At 56.6% G+C, this 24577-nt stretch overlaps 1 protein-coding gene across 2 annotated transcripts; it reads left to right on the top strand.

Annotated features, from left to right (window-relative positions):
• Window positions 1-929: 929 nt before the first annotated feature.
• LOC127556884 (zinc finger protein 345-like) lies at window positions 930-15154 on the top strand. Of its 2 annotated transcripts, none has more exons than XM_051990382.1 (6): window positions 930-1024; window positions 1549-1641; window positions 4727-4800; window positions 5829-5961; window positions 12887-12976; window positions 13281-15154. In XM_051990382.1, the coding sequence occupies exons 1-6, from the start codon at window positions 955-957 to the stop codon at window positions 15050-15052; spliced, it is 2232 nt and encodes a 743-aa protein (XP_051846342.1). In that variant the 5' UTR covers window positions 930-954; the 3' UTR covers window positions 15053-15154. The 2 variants fall into 2 exon arrangements, with proteins under 2 accessions (XP_051846342.1, XP_051846341.1); XM_051990381.1 differs by having other exon boundaries at window positions 12884-12976.
• The last annotated feature ends 9423 nt before the right edge of the window (window positions 15155-24577 follow it).

The raw sequence follows: 24577 nt of genomic DNA, 5'->3' as shown, positions 1-24577 counted from the left end.
TCGTCAGTTCTGGGGGTCCCTCATTGCAGAGCCGGGGCGCTGAGCAGAACATCCCCAAGTCAAGGTCGGCACTGACAGAACCTGAGGCGCTAGCGGGGCGAGACTCGGACCTTCACCCGTGCATTGCCAGAAGCTTCCGAAGCCCCCTTGCTGCTCCGGCCCTGAGGCATTTCTGAGCCCCCCTTCTCCTTAGTCTCCTGGTGTCCCCAGCCTTCCGGACTCCCCCAGTATCCCCTGATCCCTGGGGTCTCCCAAGCCTTGGGCTCCCGGTCAGTCTCCCCCAGCTAAACCCCAGCCACTCAAGGAGACCTCCCCCAGCCCGCTCAGTTCGGGTACCTTCCATGGGTAAATTGTCTCCCTAGGGTCCGGTAAGGGCTAGGGCTCGTTGCTGTCCCCCATCCATAGACTTAGGGCCGGGATTGATACCTAGCATTGGGCCCGCACTCAGTAGGCGCCTAATAACAGCGCCGGAGCGGAGCACAGCGCCCGCACTCAGTAGGCGCCTAATCAGTGTTCATGGCTCCGCTAGAGGTCTTGGGGCCGGGTTCGGAGAGGGAAGCTAACCTGGGCATCCCCAGAGAGGGGACGCCCTAAATTTAAGCCGAGGCTCGGAACAGGAGGAGGAGTCTGGACTTTCCCACGGTTTCAAGGCCCAACCGAGACTTCCTCTCTCCCTCCCGACCCCGAGGGTCCCCAGTCCCAGGGATGGGACACGGAGCAGCCCAGCCTCCCTCAGCTATAGAGTAGCTTTTTCCCTATTTCTCAGCCTTCAGTGCCTTGCTGTAGAGAGTTAAACCCCGGCTGCGCAGTCGTCCTAAAGTCCCTGATGGATCGACTACATTTCCCAGAAGGCGCCTGCCCGAGTCGCCCCTATGTCTGCGCGGACTCAGCCCCAGTGTCTTCTGGGAATCGTAGTTTGGGAGTGGAAACACGCCGGCGCAGGCGCATTGCCTCATGCGGGCCCGTTGGGCTTTTTCTTCTCGGAGTGGCGGCGGCGGCGCCTCCGACCTAGTCCACAGAGGCGGTGAGTGAGGAAGGAAGAAGGGAGAGGAGCGAGGAGGTCCTCCCTGAGGAGAGGCCGCCTGGGGAGGGGCTAGGGTCTTGGTGGAGGAGTGGAGAGTGGACGGGGTGCACAGGGTCAGAGGTCAGCAGGGGTCACAGAGGGTCAGGGGGGCCGTCAAGGGAGTGGGCCAGCATGGGGGTCAGGGGTCGGCGTGGGGGTGCTCAGGGGGAGGAGGGTTCAGTCCTCGTAGAGTCCTGTCCGGCCCCGGAGTTCTGTGACCCTAGATCTGACCCCACGCCCTCCTTCCCGCCAGGGGGTTAGCTGGGGGAGGGGCGCTGCTCCCAAGACCCCTGCACTGAGGCCCGCTTTTAAATGCTTTCAAGGAAAACCTCAGGCTTCCTGGGGCTCGTGAACCTCCGAGTTCTAGAAGCAACCTTCCCCCCACCCCCCACTGAGACAAAGGGGGGCAGGGGTCCCGGCTCCTGGCCAGACATGCACCCTCCCTCCTTTGGCCCCCGGCTTCATGAGCTTCTTCCCTCCCACAGACCCTCCCCGCCATCCCCCAAGAACAGAGGAAGAACTGGAGGAAGCAGAGACAGCAGCCATGGAGCGCCCCAGCCAGGACTGGAGGGGTAGAGGTGAGGCTGGGGCGGGGCGGGGTGGGTCCTGGTTTCCCTCCCCCTCCCCCTTCCAGCTCCAGGCCCCTCCCGTGCATGCACTCAGGGGCACACCCATGCCCAGCCTCACCTGTGCCCCTCACCCATGCATGTGGCACTGTGCACATGGGCTTTAATGCCCAGGGTCCAGGTACCCCCGGGCATGTGTAAGTGCACAGGATCCAGGTACCCCCGGGCACGTGTTAGTGCACAGGATCCAGGCACCCCCACACACGTGTAATTGTGCACACTCACTTAAGTGCCAGGATCCAGGCACCCCCACACACGTGTAATTGTGCACACTCACTTAAGTGCCAGGATCCAGGCACCCCCACACACGTGTAATTGTGCACACTCACTTAAGTGCCAGGATCCAGGCACCCCCCACACACGTATAATTGTGCACACTCACTTAAGTGCCAGGATCCAGGCACCCCACACACACGGTTAATTGTGCACACTCACTTAAGTGCACAGGGTCCAAGCACCCCCCCCATGCACGTGTAATTATGCACACATATGCATGTGTACCCATAGGCACACTCATGCACACATATGCATGTACACACTCAGACACAGGCACCCCCGTGCACACACTTCTGTGCATATGCTCACATTCCTGCACGCATTCAAGTATATTCTCATGCACAATTATATACACTTGCATGCACTCACCTATGGCCTTACATATGCACACTTATTTGCACACAATCCCTCCCCACGCACACCCATGCATGCTTCTCCTGCACACACCTCCATGCACTCCCCCTGCACAGACATCTCTATACATGCTTGTGCACACACACAGCCACCCTACATATGCACACTCATTTGTATACACTCACTTGCACACACCCATGCACACCCATACACATTCCCCTTGCACACTCCTCCTACAATGCTCCCATGCACACTCCCCCTGCACACCTTTACACACACCCATGCATGCTCCTGCATACCCTTGCACACACCCCCATACACGTCCCCCTGCACATCCTTGTACACACTCCCTTGCACACTTCCTCCTGCACACACTCCCATGCACATTGTCCCTCCACACCCTTGCACATGCTCCCATATACACTCCTGCATACCCTTGCAGACACTCTCATGCACACTGCCCCTGCACACCCTTACTCACACCTATGCACTCTTCTCCCTGCACACTCTTGCACACACACCCTTGCACACTTCCCCCTGCACACCTTGGCACACACCCCCATGCATGCCCACTGTCCAGCATCAGTTGGTCCTGTACCCAGGGCTCCCGAACGCTCCCTCGGTCCCACCCAGGCAGGCTTCCTCTTTGCTCCCAGAGAAGGGCAACCAGTGGGGAGGGGACTGGATAGCTGGGGTACTGTGGGGGGTGGAGGGGGAGCTAGTTTGGGGCCTGCCCTCCTTGAGCTTTTCCTCCTTTGTCCTTATGAGAGGAGGGAATGGCCCCCTGCTGTGGGGGACCTGCCCCACACCCCAAGGATCTCTCCAGCCCCTTCTCATCCCACCGATGGTTTCTATTTTTTTGGACTCTTTTGTGCGTGTTTTGAGTTTGGCCACCTGCACTTATTAGGTGCTGGCTGTTTGCGGGCCCTGGAGCTCCCAGTGGGGGCCCCTGGTCAGCTCGGTCTGAGTCACCGGGGGGGAGGCTTCACGAAGGGAGGAGCCCAGCAGAGGCCTGGGGCCCCGTAGGTGGGGGTGGGGCGTTCAGAGGGATCTTGAGCTGGAGAAAAGGGGACAGCCCCCCTTGTGTGCCCGCCTCCTGGGACCCTGAGGGGGTGGGCGTGATCCCGGCCTGCAGGTCAGCTGGGGTGGAGGTGATTCCCCAAAGGGTCAGGTAGGGGGAGAAGAATCACATGGGCACGTGGGGGCGTCGGGACAGACAGAGCCGGGCACTGGCCTCCGGGGGTCCGGGAGGGTGAAGCACGAGTGACCGGGCCTGCTCGGGCCATGGCTGGAGGGGCCGAAGGGGAGATCCCCAGGCTCCCATCAGCCAGTGGGAGAGGCAGTCACGGTGGCCCGCGAGGCTGCACGGAAGCCCGAAGGTGGAAGGAGGCAAAGGAAGGGGCTTCAGAGGGTGGAGGGGTCAGTGCAGGCCGGGCCAGGGCCCACCGAGCCTTCTCCCACTGCCTCTAAACTGTTTCTAGAGCGTTTGCTCTGAGTGTTTTGAGGTCACCCTGATGTCCCCCCCAGTTCTGCCTCCTCCCCTCGTTCCTTTCATTGTTACTGATTTCTTTCCCCCCCAGTTAAGCCTTAGAGTTGGCCCTCTTTCCTCCCCCTCCCTTTTTGTTCCTTAGATTTGGGGGCCGTCCCCAGAAGGATTTTCCCCTCACCCCCCATTCCTGCTCCTTCGCTCTGTGGGGCATGAAGGCCCCCCATTTTCTGCCTCTCCCCTACCCCAGCGTCCCCCCCTTGGCCCCCTGTGGCACCTGCCCAGAGAGGGCTGGGGGCTTCCTCCTTGTGGTTAGCCTTGAGTGGGTGCTTGCTGCCCCCCAATTGTCCGCTTGGGGCTGGGGGGACTTCTCCCTGCGGGGAGGCGGGCTCGGCACTCTCCTCCGGCTCCAGGTGGGCCTGGGGCAGGGGGGCTGCACGCGGCCGGTGGGCCGAGCTCGGGGCCCTCTGGCTGCGTGGGGGGGAAGGGGACCCCGAGCCTGCCGCCTCCCCTCGGGCTCCCCTGTGGGCGGGAGGAGGTCCCGGAGACCTGGGGGCCATCTCCCGGGCGGGGCCCTTGGGAGCCTCTGGTGCCGCTGGCCCGCCTGCCTTGGGGGAGTTTATAGTCGCTGGGGGATTCGGGAAGGGGGCGCCCCGGGGGGCCGGCTCTGGGGGAGTCTGGGCCTTCCTGACAAGGCCCTCATCCGGCCCCTGGGCTCAGACTCAGACACGTGGGGGCAGAGGAGGAAACAGCTCCCGGGGAGTCGGGGCTTGTCTGTCCCCAGAGCTGCCTGCGGTCCCTCCTTTACGGAGCCAGCATTTATTATGCGCCTGCTGCGTACTGGGGCTGCCACGGGGTCGTCGCGCAGTTTCTCCCTCCCCAGGCTCCTAAGCTCCCCCCCTCCTTTTTGTCCCCTTTCAGCTCTGCCTTACGAACAGTCCGGCCGCTGGCAGAGGGACCTCCGGGAGGCCGAGGGAGCCACGGCGCCCCCCCAGGTGAGTAGGGACTCTGCCCTTTCCGTCCGCATCCGGCCGGATGGTGGCTGGGGCGGGGCCTCCGACAGGGGGCGCGGCCTCCGACAGGGGGCGCGGCCTCCGACAGGGGGCGCGGCCTCCGACAGGGGGCGCGGCCTCCGACAGGGGGCGCGGCCTCCGACAGGGGGCGCGGCCTCCGACAGGGGGCGCCCCGTGAGCCTGACGGGCGGGCCTGGCCCCAGGGTTAGGGGTCCGCAGGGAGCTCATCAGCCCCTACAACTGGCCTTGCGTCCCTTGCCGGGGCCCCAGGGAAGCCTGTGCTTGGATGGAGCGCGCATCTCTGGGTCTCGGAGGACAAACGGCTCCTGAGTTGTCTTGTGTCCGCTCCAGGTGCCGGGGTGCGGCCGGCCTCGGCGCTTGCGCATTGCAAGGGGTCCCTCTCCTGCAAGAGAAGGCCCTGCCCTGCCCCGTGGCGCGCCCCCGCCCGGCCGGCACTGGGCCCCTTTGCCCGGCACAGCGCCGCCCTTCGGTCCCCTCCCCCAGTCTTTCCCCCTCCCCTCCCCCCCCCCCCAGCCTGTACTTGAGGGTTCCCTGGAGCCCTGGGTCCTTGCTGTGACCTTGAAGGACCAAGGCATCCCCTGGCCTATTTTTGAGTCCCTCTAACACTTCCCAGAAGCCCTCGGGTCCTCCCGGCAGCCTCTGCCCCCCATCAGCTGTTCCGGTTCAAGTCCAAAATGGGTAATTAGACGAGGGAGGGGAAGGGGTCAGTCTCAGCGGGAAAACTGCGGATCCTGGGGAGCATCTAAGGAGCGGACCCGGGTCCCATGGGAGGAAGGGGCCAAAGTGAAGCCCGCTTTGTGGAGGAGACGCCCGCTGGCAGGGCCCCTCCCCCTAGCATCCGGGGTGGGGCTCCTCCCCCCACGTTCCCAGGTCAGTGGGGGGGAGGGGCGGGCGCTGCAGGGGGCGGAGCCGCCACTTGGGTCTGCCACGCCCCCTGGGCCCTGGCTCTCCGAGCAGGGCTGGGCTCTGATCCCCGTCCGCCGCCCCAGGCCGCCCTGACCTTTAAGGACGTGTGTGTGGACTTCACCCGGGAGGAGTGGATGCAGCTGGACCTGCCTCAGAGGGAGCTATACCGGGAGGTGATGCTGGAGAACTACCGGAACCTGGTCCTGGTGTCACTGGGTAAGGCCGCCGCCGCCCTTCTGAGCCCCGCCCCTGCCCCGCCCCTGCAGGCTCCGCCCTCCCGCCCCCTGCAGGCTCCGCCCCCCAGGAGCGCCCGCGCTCCTCAGGCTCCCCGCTCCTAGACTTCCGGTGTCTCCCCCGCCCTCCTCCCACACCTGGGAGCACCTCTGCATTTGGAGCCGTCACAGGCCCTCCGACCCGGGGCTGTCGGGGCTGGATTCCCGCGTCCAAGTCGAGTCGGGAAGACCCGAGCTGGACAAGTCACTTATCCCCTCCCCCATCCCGCTTTGGGGCGCGCGCCTCCCCTCCTGAGAAGAGCCCCCTGGAAGGAATTCTGCCCCAGGGTGTGGTGGGCCCCGCCCCCAAGCCTCCTCTGACCCAGGATCCCCTGTCCCCTAAAGGAGCCATCTCCTGGGTGCGCTTTTTAATTTAAAATTTAAAAACAAAATAGAAAAAGACTGGGGGGGGGGGGCACTGCCCGTGCCCAGCGGCACTAGGGAGGATCCGAGATATGACAGATTCCCATCTCCAGGAGGCACATTTAGCAAGAGAAGACTGTGTGCCCCTCCGCCATCTTGGCTTTGCCTCCCTGTAGGTCACTGGTTTATTTTCTGCCTGCACTTTATTCTTTTTTCCCTTTCATTCCCCCTCCCCAACCCAAGCAGGCTACAGGTAACTCGGATATGTTTGTGTACACACGCGTACACACCTGCGCGTATACACACGGACACTGCACTTAAAACAGTATTCCTGCAGAGGAAGTATGATGGAGATGGACTCCAAGTCTGAGATCAGTCATTGCGAGCCTAGTCCTTTTTTCCTGGTACTTGTGGGTTTTCCTGTCCCTGCTCACTCTTGTGCTTTGGTAACTTAACCTCCCTCCATGGATCCTCCCTTCGCTCTCCCCACATCCTTCCCTCGCGATCCCTTTCCCATTAAGCTGCACATCTTCTCTCACGCTAACCTACCCTAAAGTCGGCGCCCGTCCATCCCTTACTGATTCCCCCTCCCCGTTCTTTATAGACTCTGAGGGTGCTGTACATTCATGGTGTATGTGTGTGTATTGTTCCCAGTTAAACCATTCCCAGTGTAAGTAGGATTCCAGAACTTTCTGCCCCTTCGAATTGCTCTGGGTCATTTCTTGCTCCGGAGCCTCATTCGTGTGGCGTAATTACCATTTTTACCTTTCCCTACGTGGTTTTGCTTTTCAGAGTCAGATCATACTCAGTTCTGCCCATTTTTTCTTTTGGCTTACCCAAGGACTGATGTCATTCCTGGACACAGAGTGTACATTTCCACATATAAAACGTACACTTTGTCCTTGTCGAGTCTCTTGAAGTTAGTCTTCGATGTTGACTCTTACGTGTTTCTATTGAGCACAGATTTGAGACAAAATCCTCAAGAGTTCATTGAATGCCTTCTTTTCATTCAGTGTACTCAGTTGAGTATATTGCTGGATATGATATTTTCGACCACAGGTACGGTCCTTTTGATCGACAATCTATGATACTCCAGAAGCCGTGGTCTTTTATCGTGGCTGCTGATAAATCCAGTGCACTTCTCATTGGAACCCAGCATATTTGAGTTGGTTTTTTTTATTTGTTTCTTATAAAGAGAAGTCTTTGATCTGGGAGTTTCGATGATAAGAATGTTCCTGTGTCTCTTCTTTATAGGATCCCTTTCTTTGAGGTGGTGACCGGTGGGGCTTTTCTGTTTCTAGCTTCCTTGCTTCTGTCCCTTCAGGACAGTTTGATTATTCTGTAGTCAGAGCTTTCAGGCACTCTAATTAGTCATTATCTCTTCTTGATCTGTTCTCCACATTGTTTTTCTTATGAGGTGATTCATGCTAATAAGATGTTTCTATTTTTTCATCTTTCTACTTTGTCATTCCTTGGTCTCATAGCTTCACTGGCTTCCCGAACTTGCTCTATTCTAATTTTCAAAGAATCATTTTCTTCTGTAAAACTGTCCTTGTTTAGCTGATTTACTCTTCATAGTCTTGTATTTCTTGGATGATTCTTTTTCTTTTCTTTTTCCTTGTGAGGCATTTGGGGCTAAATGTCTTGCCTGGAGTTACACAGCTAGGAAGTGTCTGAGGCTGGATGTGAACTCGGGTCCTTCTGACTCCAGCTCCAGTGCTCTTCCCACTGCGCCATCAAGCTGCCTCTTCTCCTTTGCTAAATTCTTTTGAGTTCTTCTGCTTCTTTCCTAAAGAATATTGCTCCAAATCTGTTGGAATCCTTACTAACTGCTAAGTAATTAGAGTTGATCTAATCTTACAAGAAGTTGTTTTGGCCAGAACCTGAAACAAGGTACTAAGTAGAACTAATCAAGACAAGGCTTGTGTTCCCACCTTTACTCATTGGACTCCACAAGTATGCTAGCTTCACAAAGTACACTTTCTAACTTCAAGAGAGTTCACACCTCCCTTAAAGTCATTGGGCCAGAGAGCACTATGGGAGAAAACCCATAATCCCATTCTCTCAGAAGAGGCAGATAAAAAGCCAGCGATGAAGGATCTATGGCAGAGTACATATTTTCCTCTTGGCTGGCTGATCGCGCTAGACTCGAGAGAAACGACTCTGCTGCAGAGAACACTTTTGACGGACTTCAGTGGAGCTACGCCAGAAGCTCTCTCTCCGCGGCAAGTGTGGCTGGGCTCCCCAGAAGGAGATAAGAGAGATCTTCCATCTCTGTTGGAGGCAGAAGAAGGCAGAGGCAGAGGCTGAAGAACAGAACCTTTGGCTTTGGAGACATCCGAAGGGCTCTAAGCCTCTAAACCGGGTGTCCTCTGAGAACAAACTCCAACATTTGAACTCTAACATTTGGCGCCCAACGTGGGGCGCCAAAATGTTGTGAGCTTTTTCTTCTCAAAAACGCAGCCAGGTGATAAAAGTTCAGATCTTTTATTATCCCAATATAGCCCGGTTAGCTTAGAGGCCTATCTCTCTGCTTGGTTCCAAGAGCTCTCTCCGAATGTCTTTAAATCCAAAGGTCTGGTCCTTCAGCCTCCAAGCAGCCTCGTGATAGTCACCCAGGTTCTGACTCCAGACCACAAAAACCAGAAATATACTGGACAGCAGCAGTAACGGCTGACCGACCTATGCTCACTATCTATATAAATGGCCTACCATTGGAAGGATTGGTAGACACAGGTGCGGATCGTACAGTTATTAGAGGTGCCAGTTGGCCCAGTCACTGGCCAAAGATTAAAGCAGATACCTATATGTCTGGAGTAGGAGGATCAATAGCAGCTGAAGTTAGTGCTGCCCCTATGAGATGGACTTTTGAAGGCAAAACAGGAGTTTTTACTCCTTTTATAGTTGAAAAAATCCCCATCAATCTGTGGGGAAGAGACATTTTACAACAATTGGGGTTAAAAATGAGTACTTCGGTTTTTTAAGCAGGGCTGCTGTTGAAGGCCTGCCAACACTTTCACCTATTCCTATCCAATGGAAAACTGATACACCAGTGTGGATAGAACAGTGGCCCTTAAGTAGCGATAAAATTCAGGCCTTATTAGATATAGTACAGGAGCAGCTTGAACAAGGGCATTTACAACCTTCTCTAAGTCCTTGGAATTCACCAGTGTTCGTTGTAAAAAAGAAATCGGGAAAATGGAGGATGCTCACTGATTTAAGAAAAGTGAACGAACAGATGGAAACTATGGGAACTCTTCAGCCTGGACTTCCATCTCCTACTCAGCTTCCTAGAGAATGGCCTCTTTGGGTTATAGCCAAACATTTTGAACACTTTTGTGCACAATATAAGATTCTACACACTACTGGCATACCCTTCAATCCTCAAGGTCAAGCAATAGTAGAAAGAAGAAACAGAGACATTAAGACACTCCTCCAAAAACAAAAGAAAGGAGGAGCCATGGGTAACCCTAGAGAACTTCTAAATTTAGTTCTCTATACCATTAATTTTTTAATCTTTGATAAAGATGCACTGGCTCCAGTAGACAGGTTTTATAACCCACCAGAAGAGCAGTGTCCAGTGCGAGCAGCTCCACTATCTTTAGATAATCGCCAGGTGATGTGGAGAGACCCAGAAAGTGGTGAATGGAAGGGACCAGATAGACTAACTGCTTGGGGGAGAGGATTTGCTTGCATCTCTACAGGTGGAGAAGGAATCAGATGGGTGCCTACGAGCCGCATTCGCCTTGTCCATCGCAGAAAGATGGAGCAGACCCTTGAAACAAAGGAGAAGACCCAAGAAATATCGGGTGGTTCTGTTGCTGATTGTGCTCATAAGAATTATTAGATTCCTGGCACATGAACTAATGGACAATGGAATCCTATTGGACTGTTTCTAGGACTTATGGACATGTGTAAATTTTCAGATTGATTCTTGTTATTTGTTACATTACTACTAGCCTGTGTTATATTGCTATGTGCTCATGTAAATTATGTATAATGCCTCCCATATTGATGGATTTATGTATACCATGTATATCTGTTACAAAGTTCTGGCCCATATTGATGGATTTATGTGTACCCCCTCAGAAACCCCCTATGTTTTAAAACAAAAGAAAGGGGGAGATGTTGGAATCCTTACTAACTGCTAAGTAATTAGAGTTGATCTAATCTTACAAGAAGTTGTTTTGGCCAGAACCTGAAACAAGGTACTAAGTAGAACTAATCAAGACAAGGCTTGTGTTCCCACCTTTACTCATTGGACTCCACAAGTATGCTAGCTTCACAAAGTACACTTTCTAACTTCAAGAGAGTTCACACCTCCCTTAAAGTCATTGGGCCAGAGAGCACTATGGGAGAAAACCCATAATCCCATTCTCTCAGAAGAGGCAGATAAAAAGCCAGCGATGAAGGATCTATGGCAGAGTACATATTTTCCTCTTGGCTGGCTGATCGCGCTAGACTCGAGAGAAACGACTCTGCTGCAGAGAACACTTTTGACGGACTTCAGTGGAGCTACGCCAGAAGCTCTCTCTCCGCGGCAAGTGTGGCTGGGCTCCCCAGAAGGAGATAAGAGAGATCTTCCATCTCTGTTGGAGGCAGAAGAAGGCAGAGGCAGAGGCTGAAGAACAGAACCTTTGGCTTTGGAGACATCCGAAGGGCTCTAAGCCTCTAAACCGGGTGTCCTCTGAGAACAAACTCCAACATTTGAACTCTAACACAAATCGATTGCAGTTGCCATGAGGTTCTGGCCAGGACATGCTGAGGTGCAGACCTGTTGGTGAGCTTTTTCTTCTCAAAACGCAGCCAGGTGATAAAAGTTCAGATCTTTTATTATCTCCAATATAGCCCGGTTAGCTTAGAGGCCTATCTCTCTGCTTGGTTCCAAGAGCTCTCTCCGAATGTCACCAAATCCAAAGGTTCTGTCCTTCAGCCTCTGCCTCTGCTTTCTTCAGCCTCCAGCCAGCTCCAGTCTTCATGTCATTCCGGTGAAATCTCGACTTGTAGCGTCTTCCTCTCTAGAGCACTCTCCGACTGGCCCATTGGCCTATTTATGCTCCTTCCAGAGAGAGGGATTATGGGTAGTTCTACTTAGTACCTTGTTTCAGGTTCTGCCCAAAACATCTTCTTGTAAGATTAGATCAACTCTAATTACTTAGCAGTTAGTAAGGATTCCAACATCTCCCCCTTTCTTTTGTTTTAAAACATAGGGGGTTTCTGAGGGGGTACACATAAATCCATCAATATGGGCCAGAACTTTGTAACAGATATACATGGTATACATAAATCCATCAATATGGGAGGCATTATACATAATTTACATGAGCACATAGCAATATAACACAGGCTAGTAGTAATGTAACAAATAACATGAATCAACATGAAAATTTACACATGTCCATAAGTCCTAGAAACAGTCCAATAGGATTCCATTGTCCATTAGTTCATGTGCCAGGAATCTAATAATTCTTATGAGCACAATCAGCAACAGAACCACCCGATATTTCTTGGGTCTTCTCCTTTGTTTCAAGGGTCTGCTCCATCTTTCTGCGATGGACAAGGCGAATGCGGCTCGTAGGCACCCATCTGATTCCTTCTCCACCTGTAGAGATGCAAGCAAATCCTCTCCCCCAAGCAGTTAGTCTATCTGGTCCCTTCCATTCACCACTTTCTGGGTCTCTCCACATCACCTGGCGATTATCTAAGGATAGTGGAGCTGCTCGCACTGGACACTGCTCTTCTGGTGGGTTATAAAACCTGTCAGCTGGAGCCAGTGCATCTTTATCAAAGATTAAAAAATTAATGGTATAGAGAACTAAATTTAGAAGTTCTCTAGGGTTACCCGTGGCTCCTCCTTTCTTTTGTTTTTGGAGGAGTGTCTTAATGTCTCTGTTTCTTCTTTCTACTATTGCTTGACCTTGAGGATTGAAGGGTATGCCAGTAGTGTGTAGAATCTTATTCCAACACAGACCTCCCCCGACTAGGACCCTGCCTCTCTCAAGCAGCCAAGACTGCATAGTGTTTTCAGCCTGACATACTCTGGTCCACGAGGTGGCTTGTGAAACGAGGGCCCAACCTGGAGTGGGGAAGACCCAAATTCAGATCCTACCTCAGATACTTTTGGTGACTGGTAGTCAGTCTCACTGGGTTCCCTGTGTCCATCTGTAAAACAGCAGCTGCCTCCCAGCACCCAGCGCCACCCGAAGGAAATTGCCAGTGGCCGGTGCGTCTCGGGCTCTCTTAAGCTCCACAGGGTCTTCTCGTCTTGGATGCACGGGAAGGTTGGGAATAAGGGACAGTTAAACCCTCATTGTGCCATTAAATCCCAATTAGGAGACAAGTGCTTATGCTCCCTTTGCAGGGTCGGGATACGGCGGCCATTAAAGTCACAACTCAGGGGCGGGCAGTGCCTCTGATACTGGTTAATGCTAGTGGCCTCCAGGGCCGGGGGGCGGGTCCCGAGCTCTTCCAGTCTTGATTTGCTTTGTTTTTTCCCTCACAAGCAGGGCGGCCAATTGCCAAACCAGACGTGATCTCCCGGATCGAGCAAGGGAGAGTGCCATGGGTGCTGAAGAAAGCAGCCACAGTCTTCCCAAGTAAGTGTGCAGACAGACGGGAAAGCCAAGGCAGGAAGAAGCGGCCCTTTTAGAGGGGTCACTTCTGGGCAAGGGAGGGGCTCCCTCGGCCTGCTCCAGACTGGGGCAGAGAGTCCAGCTTTGGGGCCGTGGTGCAACTCGGGCTGCCCCCGCGGAGCTGGGACTCTTGTCGGGCGCGCCGTGGGACCTGGGGGTCAGGGCCTTTCGGCGCCCGTTGGCCGGCCGTTTTTGCTTTCTCTTCTGCCTCCCGTGTGGCGGTTCTCGAGGACGCAGGACTAAGTGCGCTCTCTCTCCCTTCTTTCAGACAGGGTGACCAGGCCTGACGCCAAGGGGCCGGCATCCAGGGCCTCCGTGTCTCTGAAGGAGTCCCCTCCGGGGAGAGCCGCCAAGGACGAGTCTCAGGGGCGCAGGCCGGACCCGGCCGGGGACTGTCCCAAGTCAGAGCAGCCGGGGTCCCAGCCCGTCCGAGGGGCCCCCGTGAGGGCCCCCAGCAAAGGGAGAGGCCTCGAGCACAGGAAGCTGGGCAGGAACCTGGAGGCCAACGGGTTCGCTCAGCAGAAAGCGCCCCGGGGGAAGCTGCTGCGGGGGAAGAGCTTCAAGCAGTACTCGGACCTGGTCAAGGGCGGCAAGATGTCGGCGGGGAAGAAGCTGCCCAGGTACGACGAGTGCGGCAAGGCCTGTGGCCACAGCGTGGACCTGCTCCAGTACAGGATCCACGGCGGCGAGAAGCCCTACGAGTGCCGCGAGTGCGGCAAGGCCTTCAGCCGCAGGACGAACCTCACGGTGCACCAGCGCATCCACACGGGGGAGAAGCCGCACAAGTGCGCCGAGTGCGGCAAGGCCTTCATCCAGAGCGCGCAGCTCACCGTGCACCAGCGCATCCACACCGGCGAGAAGCCCCACAAGTGCGGCGAGTGCGGCAAGGCCTTCATCCAGAGGGCCCAGCTCGCCGTGCACCAGCGCATCCACACGGGGGAGAAGCCGCACAAGTGCGGCGAGTGCGGCAAGGCCTTCATCTCCAGGACGCACCTCACGGTCCATCAGAGGATCCACACCGGGGAGCGGCCCTACAAGTGCAACGACTGCGGGAAGGCCTTCATCCAGCGCGCGCAGCTCGCCATCCACCAGGGCACCCACATCGGCGAGAACCCGCACATATGCAGCGAGTGCGGGAAGGCCTTTAACCACGTGTCGGCCCTGACCTCGCACCAGAGGATCCACACGGGGGAGAAGCCCTTCAAGTGCAGCGAGTGCGACAAGGCCTTCAACCACTACTCCTCCCTGGCCCACCACCAGAAGATCCACATCCGGGGGAACCCCTACGAGTGCAACGAGTGCGGCAAGGCCTTCAACCGGCGGTCGTTCCTCACCTACCACCAGCGCATCCACACGGGCGAGAAGCCGCACAAGTGCGGTGAGTGCGGCAAGGCCTTCAGCTACAAGTCCTCCCTCACCCAGCACCAGAAGATCCACACGGGCGGGAAGCTCATCTGCACCGAGTGCGGGAAGGCCTTCAACGGCAAGGCACTGCTCATGTACCACCAGCGCATCCACACCGGCGAGAAGCCCTACAAGTGCGGCGAGTGCGGCAAGGCCTTCAACTGCAACTCCTCGCTCACCCACCACCAGAAGACGCACACCGGCTGGCGGCCCTACGAGTGCAACGAGTGCGGCAAGGCCTTCAGCAGGAGCACCCACCTCACCGAGCACCTGCGCATCCACACCGGCGAGAAGCCGCACAAGTGCAACGACTGCGGCAAGGCCTTCATCCAGTTCACCCACCTCACGGTGCACCAGCGCATCCACACCGGCGAGAAGCCGCACAAGTGCGGCGACTGCGGCAAGGCCTTCAAGTACCGCTCGTCCTTCACCTCCCACAGGCGCATCCACACGGGGGAGAAGCCGCACAAGTGCACCGTGTGCGGCAAGGCCTTCACCCAGATCACCCACCTCACGGTGCACCAGCGGACGCACACCGGCGAGAAGCCCTACGCGTGCAACGTGTGCGGGAAGGCCTTCAAGCACAGCTCCTCCCTCACCTCCCACTACAGGACTCACGTCAACGAGAAGCGGTAGGGCCGCGAGCGGGCGCCTCCCGTCTGCCTCCCAGACGGCTTCCGGCCGCGGCGCGGGGCGCAGAAAAGCCTTAGGAAAACAGCCTGTGAATGTCCGTGGGCAGGTGGTCGTGGCCGACGCCCTTCCTCGGAGGGGCTTCTCCCCTACGCGCTTCGCCCCCCGAGTCACGCTGCCGCGGCCCTTCTTCCCCCCAGCCCGGCCTTCCCTCGCTGCGGGTGAGCCTCGTGCCTCGTCACGAGCTTCGTCTGGGAACGAGCTCCCCGCCCCCTCGGCTCCGACCGCCTGCTTGTCCACTCGCCCTTCTCCTCGGACCTCGTCGTCCCCAGTCCCCAGCAGCGGCCCTCCCCCTCCTCGGCCTCCCAGACGTGTCGGTGACTCCGCGCCCGGGTTCTCTGGCCGGCCTCCGGTGGTCCGCTCCCTCCCAGGCCCCGAGATTCGGTTTGGGGCCTTCTGCGACGCGCACAGAGCGCCACCGCTCTCAGGGCATCCCGATGCGTTCCCGAGCCAGGACCTGAGTTCAACCCCCAGCCCTTGTCTTACTGCAGGTGAAGGCAACAAGTCTCTCAGGTGGCCCGTGGGGAGGATGGAGCCAGGCTGTGCCTGCCCTAGGGGCCTGGGAGCCTGAGGCCAGATCCCCAGAGGCCTTGGAGTCCTCCCTGGAAGTGCTGGTAGTGATCCACCCAGCGGAGGATCGTTCCCCACCTCTCCTCCTGCATGAGCCTCGGCCCCCACTCACCTCCCGGGAGCCCCGTCCGAGCTGGCCGGGAGTCCCCGACGGCCGTCATGGAGCACTTACCCCGAGGGCTGTCTGCCAGGATCTCGGTCCCTGACATCGGTCACCCCGCCTGTGCTCGCAGCCCCCTGCGGGGCAGGAGTCCCTTTCTGGTCCCCGGGACCCCCTTGGCCAGGCAGCTTCAGGGTTTGCTTCTGGCTGGGGGGCAGCTGTTCCCCTGGCTCCAGAATAGCAGGAGCCTCTCCTCCTCCTCCTCCTCCTCACAGTCTTACAGGGATGGTCGCCAGGGGCTCGGCAGCCCCTTGTTCAGTCACCTCGTCATGTCTGGCTCTCCGTGGCCCCATCTGGGATTTTCTTAGCAAAAACACGGGAGGGGCCGGCCATCTCCTCTGGCTCGTTTTACAGATGAGGAAACAGGCAGCTGGAAGTCTGAGGCTGCATTTGAAGTCCTGTCTTGGAGCACTTTGGCTGTGCGGCCACAAAAGCAGCCCCCTCCCCACGAGATGGTCCTGGAACCCTAGGAACCCCCGGGCCCATACAGACGGGCCCGCTGCCCCGAGCCTTCTCCCCCAGGCTGGGCCACATCTTCACGTTCTGCTCACGCTCTTCTGTATACTTAGGGTTTGCTTCTTCTACCTTTTGAATGTCTGCTGGTCTTCGAAAGCCCGATTCACACGTCTCCTCCCCAGCCCCACCCGATTCTTCCCCCCAACATGCACCTGGAGGGAGCCCCAAAATAGTCTGTGCCTTTCTAAGGCACGTCCCGTATTCAAGCTAGTTTCCTTCCTAAGGGGGCCCCTTGGGCAGGGACCACTTTGTAGACCCAGCTGGGGACAGCGTACAGAGCCTCTCGTGTGTCTGTGAGAGGGGGAGACAGGGCAGAGGTGGCCCTGACCAGGTGATGAGGGGGTTTGAGTCTGGGAGGGTGGGAAGAGGGGTGGGCATCTGGGATGGCTTAGGCCGACCTGAGTGCTCGAGGAGAAAACGAGGTGGGCTGCGATCTGCGGCTGTGGCGGGGAGAGCCAGAAGTCACGGGCCTGTTTTTGTAGATACCTTTTCTTCTAATTCCTTGTGGGCAGGGACCAGGTTTTTATCTGAGTTTTCTATGTTCTCCTTCAATCTAGCACAGTTTTCTGTGCATATAGGACACTTAATAAATTAAAGTCAATCTATGGTGTGAAAGGTTTCTTGCGGCCTGTACGCGTTGCTGAAATCAGTGAGTGCCGAAAGCTCTGACCCGTTCCCCGGGAAAGCGCTCCATGGGTGGTGCCCCCAGATCCCATTCTCGGGGCCCCCCGGCAGGACTGCCTCAGGACAGTATAAATGGGCAACGGGAAGGTCTGGATCGGGCGCCTTGCCCCGGCCGTTTGTGTTACTGGCACTTGTGATGGTGAGTTCGGTCCAAGTCAGACCATTCAGCCTAATCCCTCCGAGGGCGTAGAAGAAAAGGTCAAAAGCCCAAACCATTGTGGCCACTGCAGTGGTCGCTCCCCCACATCCCCAGCAGGGCTTGGAGGCCAGGGTGCGGGAGGGTGCACTGGCGACAGGGGCAAAGTCCTTTCCCTGCCCACCCTGGTTTGCATCCTGCGATTTCAGAGCTGACTCTAGGGCCCACTCCCAGGTGGGGCTTTCTGGACTCTGGATTCCCCTGTACGGGTGAGGGACTTGTCCGGTAATTGCTCAGCCCCTTAGGGCAAGTCGGGCCCGACAGGCCACCTTTGAAGGCTGAAGGGCAGGGGACTGAACTCTGCATTTTTGTTAGGGATTTTTGGTGAGCCCTTCAATGTTCAAACGCTGCTGCCGAGGGGAGCCACACCAACAGGATCCTTCAGGTTAAGGACCCCGGGTCCGAGGGGCAGATGGAAGCAGTCTGCCACACGCCCGTCCCCTGGTGTCGGCCAGCCCCAGGAGAGCTCTGCGCGGGGCCCTGAGGACGGTCGGATGCAGCCAGTTCTGCCAGCCTTGGGTGGTTTCTGGCCAGAATCTGCAGGCTAGAGGCTGTTTGCTGTGATGTCATTTGATCCTCCAGCAGGTCTGCCTGCCCTCGGGTCTGGCACAAGCATACGGGGTAGTGCCAGGCCCAGAGTCCAGATGCAGCCTCGGGCACCCAGCTGTGTGTGACCCAGTTTGCCTGGCCTGTAAAATGTGCGGAAGAACCAGACAAACCTCTCCGGGACTTTCTCCAGCCAAAGATCGAATAACAGCAGAGTGAAAAGCTTTTCACTCCCTGCAAATCAGACCCAGTCCATCCAACCTTGACTGGAACCGCTGATAAAGAGAAATTCTAGATTACAGCACACGCCTGTCCCCGGCCCGACTGAATACCTCGCCCAGAGGGACAGAAAAGTAATAACTGAATTTGGCCACTCCACCCAGCCTGAATCCATTTTCTCCCAGAGAATCCGTGGTGTATTTTATCTAACTTTTCCTTTGTCAAAAACTTCCCCTCGGCCAAGTTAGCAGAACCTACACAATGTACCACCAAAATACACAATTCAAAGGAAATGGCAGATTATCTACACAAGTGAGAGATGTTTAAGGACCCCACCAGGTAAAGGCCATGAAGAATGCCATCTCGGGAGGCAGCTCAGGAACCGAGGCCGAGGGGCAGGGAGAGTTCTTGTACAAATTGTGATTGATCTAGGGGAAGGCAAAGCCCCCCACCTCGGGCTGCCACCCAGCCCCTTCTGGTCACTCCGGAGCTGCCGCTTCCTCTCTGGCCCCCGACCCAGCTTCCAGCACGCCCTGGGCCCTCACTGCCCACAATTGGAGCTCTCTGGGATCAATCATGGCGGGGATTCCACTTCCATACTACTTTTAGCAACTTTCTTTAATGAAAAATATTCATTTGAACTTATTTACAAGGTCCACTGAGTCATCAGCCAGTTAGGAGGCTGGCTGGTCATCGAAGCCCTTCATCTGGGAGCCATAGATGGGAGGGGGAGGGGACTCGCACGGGGTCAAGGGCAGCTAATTACACTGGAAAGTCCCGGGCGTGGACTCCGAAGTTACCCAGGGCGCACCTCGGGTTCCCACGGGCTCCGGGCGTGGACTCCGGTCCCTACAGAGTCCTAGACTTAAACCCGAGACCGCCCGCGGCGAAACGGGCGTGGACTCCGAAGTCACCCAGGGCGCCCCAGGCGTGGACCCCAGTCCCTACAGAGTCCTAGACTTAAACCCGAGACCGCCCGCGGCGTCCCCAGCGTGGCCGGCAGTCTCGATTTCGGTCTTACTGAGGGACTTGGAAGAGCGCAAGAGAGAGGAGGCTGACCTCCCCCGGCTCTGCCTCCGGCAGCCCCAGCTCTGCACGAGTCCGGACACGATCCCAGGGAAGGACAAAGCACGAGCGGGTGAAGGAGAACGGGCAGCTCCGTAAGGAGAGCGAGGCTCCCTGGGGGCTCCCGTGGGGTGCGCGCCAAAGCGCGCAGTGGGCTCAAAGTCAAGTCCCGGAAGGGGCAGCCGGGGCCGGATGACTGTCCTGGCAGCCAGTGCGTCAATCGTGAGGGCGGGAAAGAACGAAGAAAAGCCATGGTCCCCCTGCCTGTTCCCAGGCTCCCCCAAAGTAACATCTGCCCCTTCCTCGCAGCCTCCATGGGCTCCAGTGGAGTGCAGCAATGGCGCAAAGCCAGGGACCGGTTCGGTCCCACAGGCGTAGTAACTGAAAGGTGTCCCCTCCCTGGACGGGGATGGGGGGAGGGGGGCGGGGCAGACAAGGGTTCTGGGCTCATTCTAGGTCCTGGATGCTTTGGAAGTAAGATACAGCGAGTTACAGGACCCCCGAGCAGCCCGTGGGGTCTGAGTTACAAGATCCCCCCGAACAGCCCGTGGGGTCTGAGTTACAAGATCCCCCCGAACAGCCCGTGGGGTCTGAGTTACAAGATCCCCCCGAACAGCCCGGTGAGGTCTGGCATGGATGGAAAGACTGGGACAGGGCCCCTAGGAAGCTCTGGTGCAAGTGGGAGAGGGGCAGCAAGAGGGAGCAGGGCAGCTGATAGGTCAGCTTCGGGTTGGAGGAGGGGCTTGGGGGCAGGTGGCTGGGCCAGTGGTTGCCCCTGGGTTGGGGGAGCCTTACAGTAGGAAGAAGGAACAGAGCTGGGAGCCAGGCAGGCAGAGATCCTGTGTCAGCCAGTCCCTTGAGGAAAGGGTGGGCTGTCTGCAAGCCCAGGATGTGGTTGGTGCGACCCCCTTCCCCCAGCGTTTGGACCACTTCCCGCTGCAAGGTGGATAACTCCCTGGCAGTCTCCCCATGAGCCAGCCATATTGGGAGACACCGAGCCCGTGGACTTGTACATTTTAGCCCAAGAACGAGTCGCTCTTGCCCAAACTTGACCTGGAAGTCCTTCAGAAGCTGTCCCTGGGCCTGGAGACACACACGTCCCCATGGCCGGACCCAGCCTTTCTCCCGGGGCCAGAGGTAGCACGGCGCCCAGGGGACGGAGGTGAAGAAGGCCCAAGGTGGTGGCTGACTCCCTGCCCAGAGGCCTGCCAGCCTGTGCTTTACACGTGCCCCGGGGCCGCCCCTCTCCCTCCCCTCTGGTTTTCTTACACCTTGCGAGCCGGGGACACTGGTGTTCTCCTTTTTCTTCACACGTGACCTCCTTTGCCTGGCCCAGGACATTTCCCCATTTCCCATTCCCTCCATGCCAGGAATGCTCCTTCCTCCTTTCTACTTCATTATGCAGGTTTCTTTCGAGACCCAGCGGAACTGTCAGTCTTCCCCATCTCTCTTAATTCTAGCATCTTCCATCGCTTATTAGTTGTATAAGCTAAGCAAGTCACTAAACTTTTCTTAGCCTCAGTTTCCTTATCTACAAAATGGGAATAATGACGCGATACCTCCCTCTCGGTGTACTGTGAGGATTAAATGAAATGACACATGTCCGGTGCTTTGCAAAACTTACATAAATATTAGTTATTTTAGATTTTAGGCAAGAAACAAAAGACAGGCCCAGCGGACAGAGTACAGGACCCAGAATCAGGAAGAGCGGAGTCCGAATTTCACCTCTGGTGCATATGTTAGCAAGTCCCTTAACTTCCACTTGCCTCAAGAAGCTCCATTAGAACAGGTGCTGTCTTTGACCTTTTCTCCAGTGCTTAGCACAGTGCCTGGCACCAAGTAGGCACTTAATATTTATTTTCTGCCCTCTGGTAAGCCCGGACCTTGCCATCCACCCTCCTGCTCTCCCACCCTCACCCCGTCAGCATGTAGGCTCCGAGAGAACCTCCCAAGATTTGTAAGCCTGGAAACTCTTCCCCACTTGTGATGATTCTCAGGGACACAAGCTACTGGAAAGAATCCAAGAAGCAGCAGGGGGGAGTATAAGGTCTTAAGCAAGAGACAGACAACTTTCGGGGCCCAGGTGGTGATTCCATCCCTGCTGTCCATCAAAGGCAAGTGATTTGCCAGAGAAAGGCATTTTTGGAAAATGAACAGCTGGTTCAAAAGAGAGTATGTGAGTATGGAATAGAAATTTCTGGGTGACAGCTTTAAACATAGCAATGAGGAGCTTCTGCTCTGGGGTAGATTGCCTCTAACAATGGCTACGAAGGTGGATTTGCCAGCCTGGAGATTTGGAAATCTAATTTAAAAAGCTTTAAACCAAAAAAGACGGGAAAGGGAGGATCTGGCTTCGTCCACCAAGCTAGACACCTAGAACGAAGCTAAAATGTACGATTATTACAAGCTGAGGTACTCCGAAGTTCAGGCAACAAGTGTTTATCATGTGCTTACTATGTGCCAAGCATTGTGCCAAGTTCTGGGGATACAAATGCAAATACACTCCAAAAGACAGACAATTCCTGCGGTCAAGGAGTTTCCATTCTAACGAGGGAAAGGAAGAGAAGAAGCACAAAGGAAGGGGGAGAAGGTGTCCACACAGAGGCATGACGGGAGATGGCTGGCCTGGGTGTTCTGCCTACATGGAAGGTCTGCGAAGAGCCGGCCAACCAGAGAAAAGATCCAGGGGCCAAATCCAAAAACAGAAAAAGGAACAGAATCCATGGCCTTATCTCGGTTTATATACAACTGCAGCAAGTGTGGGTGATGGGCAACTTGAAGCAGAAATCCTCAGGAAGGAAATAAATCGACTTGTAAAGTATAATAGAGCATGGTGGGGATTTGGGGAGGGAGGAGGTGAGCTCCAGAAAAGGAAAGAGGTGAACAAAAAAGGGGAGGGGTTCAGGAGCCTTGTGCATTAAGAATGTACTGGACAGATGGGAGTGTGGAGATGTGATTCCCGACAGTGAGCATGTGGGGCCTGATGGAGCCGAGCAGGCTCTTCCCCAGAGAGCTCTGTGGTTGGAAGCGGGTTGGCCCTGTGGCCCCCCGCCAGGCAAATGTTGCCCAGAACTTTCAGTGTTTGCCTTTTTCGCCGCTGTTGGCCATTTCCTTCTCCAGCCCATTTTACAGATGAGGAACTCGGGCCACCAGGGTGAAGTGCCTTGTTCGGGGTCACACAGCTAGAAAGTATAGGAGGCGAGGCTGAGACTTAGGAAGATGATTTCTCTCGACTCCAGACCCAGTGTTCTATTGACCACTTAGGGCCCCGAGAACTATCTGTGCAGAGAATAACCCTTGAGAAGAAAAATCAGCACCACGGTGAGCTCCGGATGCTGCAGCTCCGGCTCTCCGGTGAAAGAGGGAAAGGCACAAAGGCGGGATCCTGGGGAGGCTGCCCAGCCATCCAAGAGGAGCTTTAGGGAGACCCTGAAAAGGACCAGAGGGCACTCAAGGCCCCAGGTTGGGAGGCACTCCTTTGCCACGGGCAGCTGTGTGCCTCAATACCTGCCTGCCCTCCCACCACAAGAGGACCATGCATGAGGGAGGGGATGCCATGACGTGCAATGGGTTGGATTTGAGGGAAGGAAGGCTGTGCAAGGTCACCGGCCCCACTTTCTCCTCCAGAGCCCCTGGGCTGATGGCCAGATAGAGATCAGGGTGCCTGGAAGTGACTCAGAGGCAGTGGGAGACCAGGACCTCTTGAAGCTACCAAGGCAGCACCCACCCAGCTATATCATGGCCTCTTTCACCTAGTCAAAAAAATTCAGTAAGTCTGCGAGGAGACTGGAGGAAAGGTGGGTGACCTTGCACAGCCCCTCCCTCCCTTAGATCCAGTCACCTGCAGGTCATGGCATCATTTCCCTCATGTCATGGTTCCCTGAGAAAGGACAAAAAACAACCTCTGTGAGCAGAGCTGCCCCACTGGGGACCCAGTTGGAAACGGTCTCCCCCCAAGTTCTTTTGAGACACCTCAGGAGCCCGAAGCCTTTTGGGGTGTCCTTTGAACCCCAAGAATGCCTCTGAGCGCCATGACCTCAAATGCAATTGGAGAGAGGCCTAAGGGGTTCGAGGGTCCTGGGGGAGGGAAAAGCCCAGGGCAGGGGGGCAGCCTGGCCCGGAACCTTCCCGGGGCAGAGGCTGGAGCGGGGCATCCTGCAGGGGCTCGCGGGCCGGCCCAGTCTGAGGCTGCCTGGGGGGCTCAATGTGCTCCCTCCTAAAACTGTCCTGAAAATGTAGAGCCCGGGGTCTGAGTGCCCCCCAAACGCGCCTGCAGGCCCGCTCTCGGAGGCGGGGTCCTCCCCATGCCCGCCTCTTCTCTGCGGATCCGCGGCGCCCAGCTGCACACAGCAGGGGTTTAATAAATGCGCGCTGCTGGCCAAACATAGGGCAGGTGCTCCAGGTGAGTCTGTGCCACACCAGGAGTAATCACAAGAGGGCGTCCCAAACCGAGGGCGCCCCAAAGAAGAAGTCTGCGTGGAGTCCTGCCCTCCTCGGGAACCGGCGACCTCAGTGTTCCCATCTGTGCAATGGCCGGAGGTCGTTGTGGTCTCAGAAGCTACGAGGCGGGGCCGGGAAGTGAGACTCACTTTCCACCTTCCACATCGGGGCAGCGCCTACGTGGACTACATGTCCCAGAAGGCACCGGGCTGCGGGCAAAGAGGGGCCTGACCGACACTCCTTCCTCCTGGACCGCCTTGCCCACCCACTAAACGCGGGGACCTGCGCCTGCGTACTCGGTAATACAGCTCGTACTACAGTATCCAGAATACGCTGAGCCAAAGCAGCCTGACGACTACAACTCCCAGCAGGCGCCGGCCTACAAACAACAACCAGGGCCTGAGTAATAACTTCATGATCCCCACTCTCTCACACGGAGATGAGCCTTTGCGCACTCGAGACCACGCTTCGCACTATAATTCTCAGAAGGGACGTGGCTACGGGCAACGAGGGCCCAGGGGACACCCCTCTTCCCTCCCGCCTCGGCCCACCTCTTCTGCGCGGGAATGTGCGCGCTCGTGATGCGTTTCGCACTACAGTTCCCAGAATGCGCTGGGCCATAGAAGCGCGAGAACTACAGATCCCAGGAGACGCTTTATTGCGCAGAATAAGATGGGCCTGAGTTACAACCTCACCATCCTCACCCTCATATGAGAGGATTAACGCTTGCGCACTCGGGGCTACGTCTCTCACTACATCTCCCACAAGGCCTTGGCTGAAAGTAACCTAGGAGGTGCCAGGTTGCGAACCCTATACAAACAAATCAGCTCCACACTACAGTTCCCAGGATGCCTCTGGATTAGTTTGAATGAGTGTGACGTCATTCTCCTCGTCCCCTTTCCGCCCCCTCCCCCCCTCCCCACCCTTTTTAGGGGTCTTAGCTGTTCCTGTGCCGATTCTGGGGCTGTTCGTGACTACGGTCCTTGCTGCTGTCCCACAGGCTCAGAACCGGGGGAGGGAAGGGGATTGTTTATGAATGTCTTTTTTTAAAAAGTATTTTGAAATACATCAAAGT

The sequence above is a fragment of the Antechinus flavipes genome, chromosome 3, assembly GCF_016432865.1.
Source record: "Antechinus flavipes isolate AdamAnt ecotype Samford, QLD, Australia chromosome 3, AdamAnt_v2, whole genome shotgun sequence".
In the NCBI taxonomy this organism is placed as follows: Eukaryota; Metazoa; Chordata; class Mammalia; order Dasyuromorphia; family Dasyuridae; genus Antechinus; species Antechinus flavipes.
Note: the sequence above shows the minus strand (reverse complement) of the source record. Positions and strands in the feature narration are given on the sequence as shown.

Bases quoted from the DNA above. Each gene is read 5' to 3' on its own strand.
- LOC127556884 (XM_051990381.1), top strand. From the start codon at position 955: ATGCGGGCCCGTTGGGCTTTTTCTTCTCGGAGTGGCGGCGGCGGCGCC. The intron at 1,642-4,726 runs GTGAGGCTGGGG...GTCCCCTTTCAG, and splicing joins CCAGGACTGGAGGGGTAGAG to CTCTGCCTTACGAACAGTCC. The intron at 4,801-5,828 runs GTGAGTAGGGAC...CCGCCGCCCCAG, and splicing joins GAGCCACGGCGCCCCCCCAG to GCCGCCCTGACCTTTAAGGA.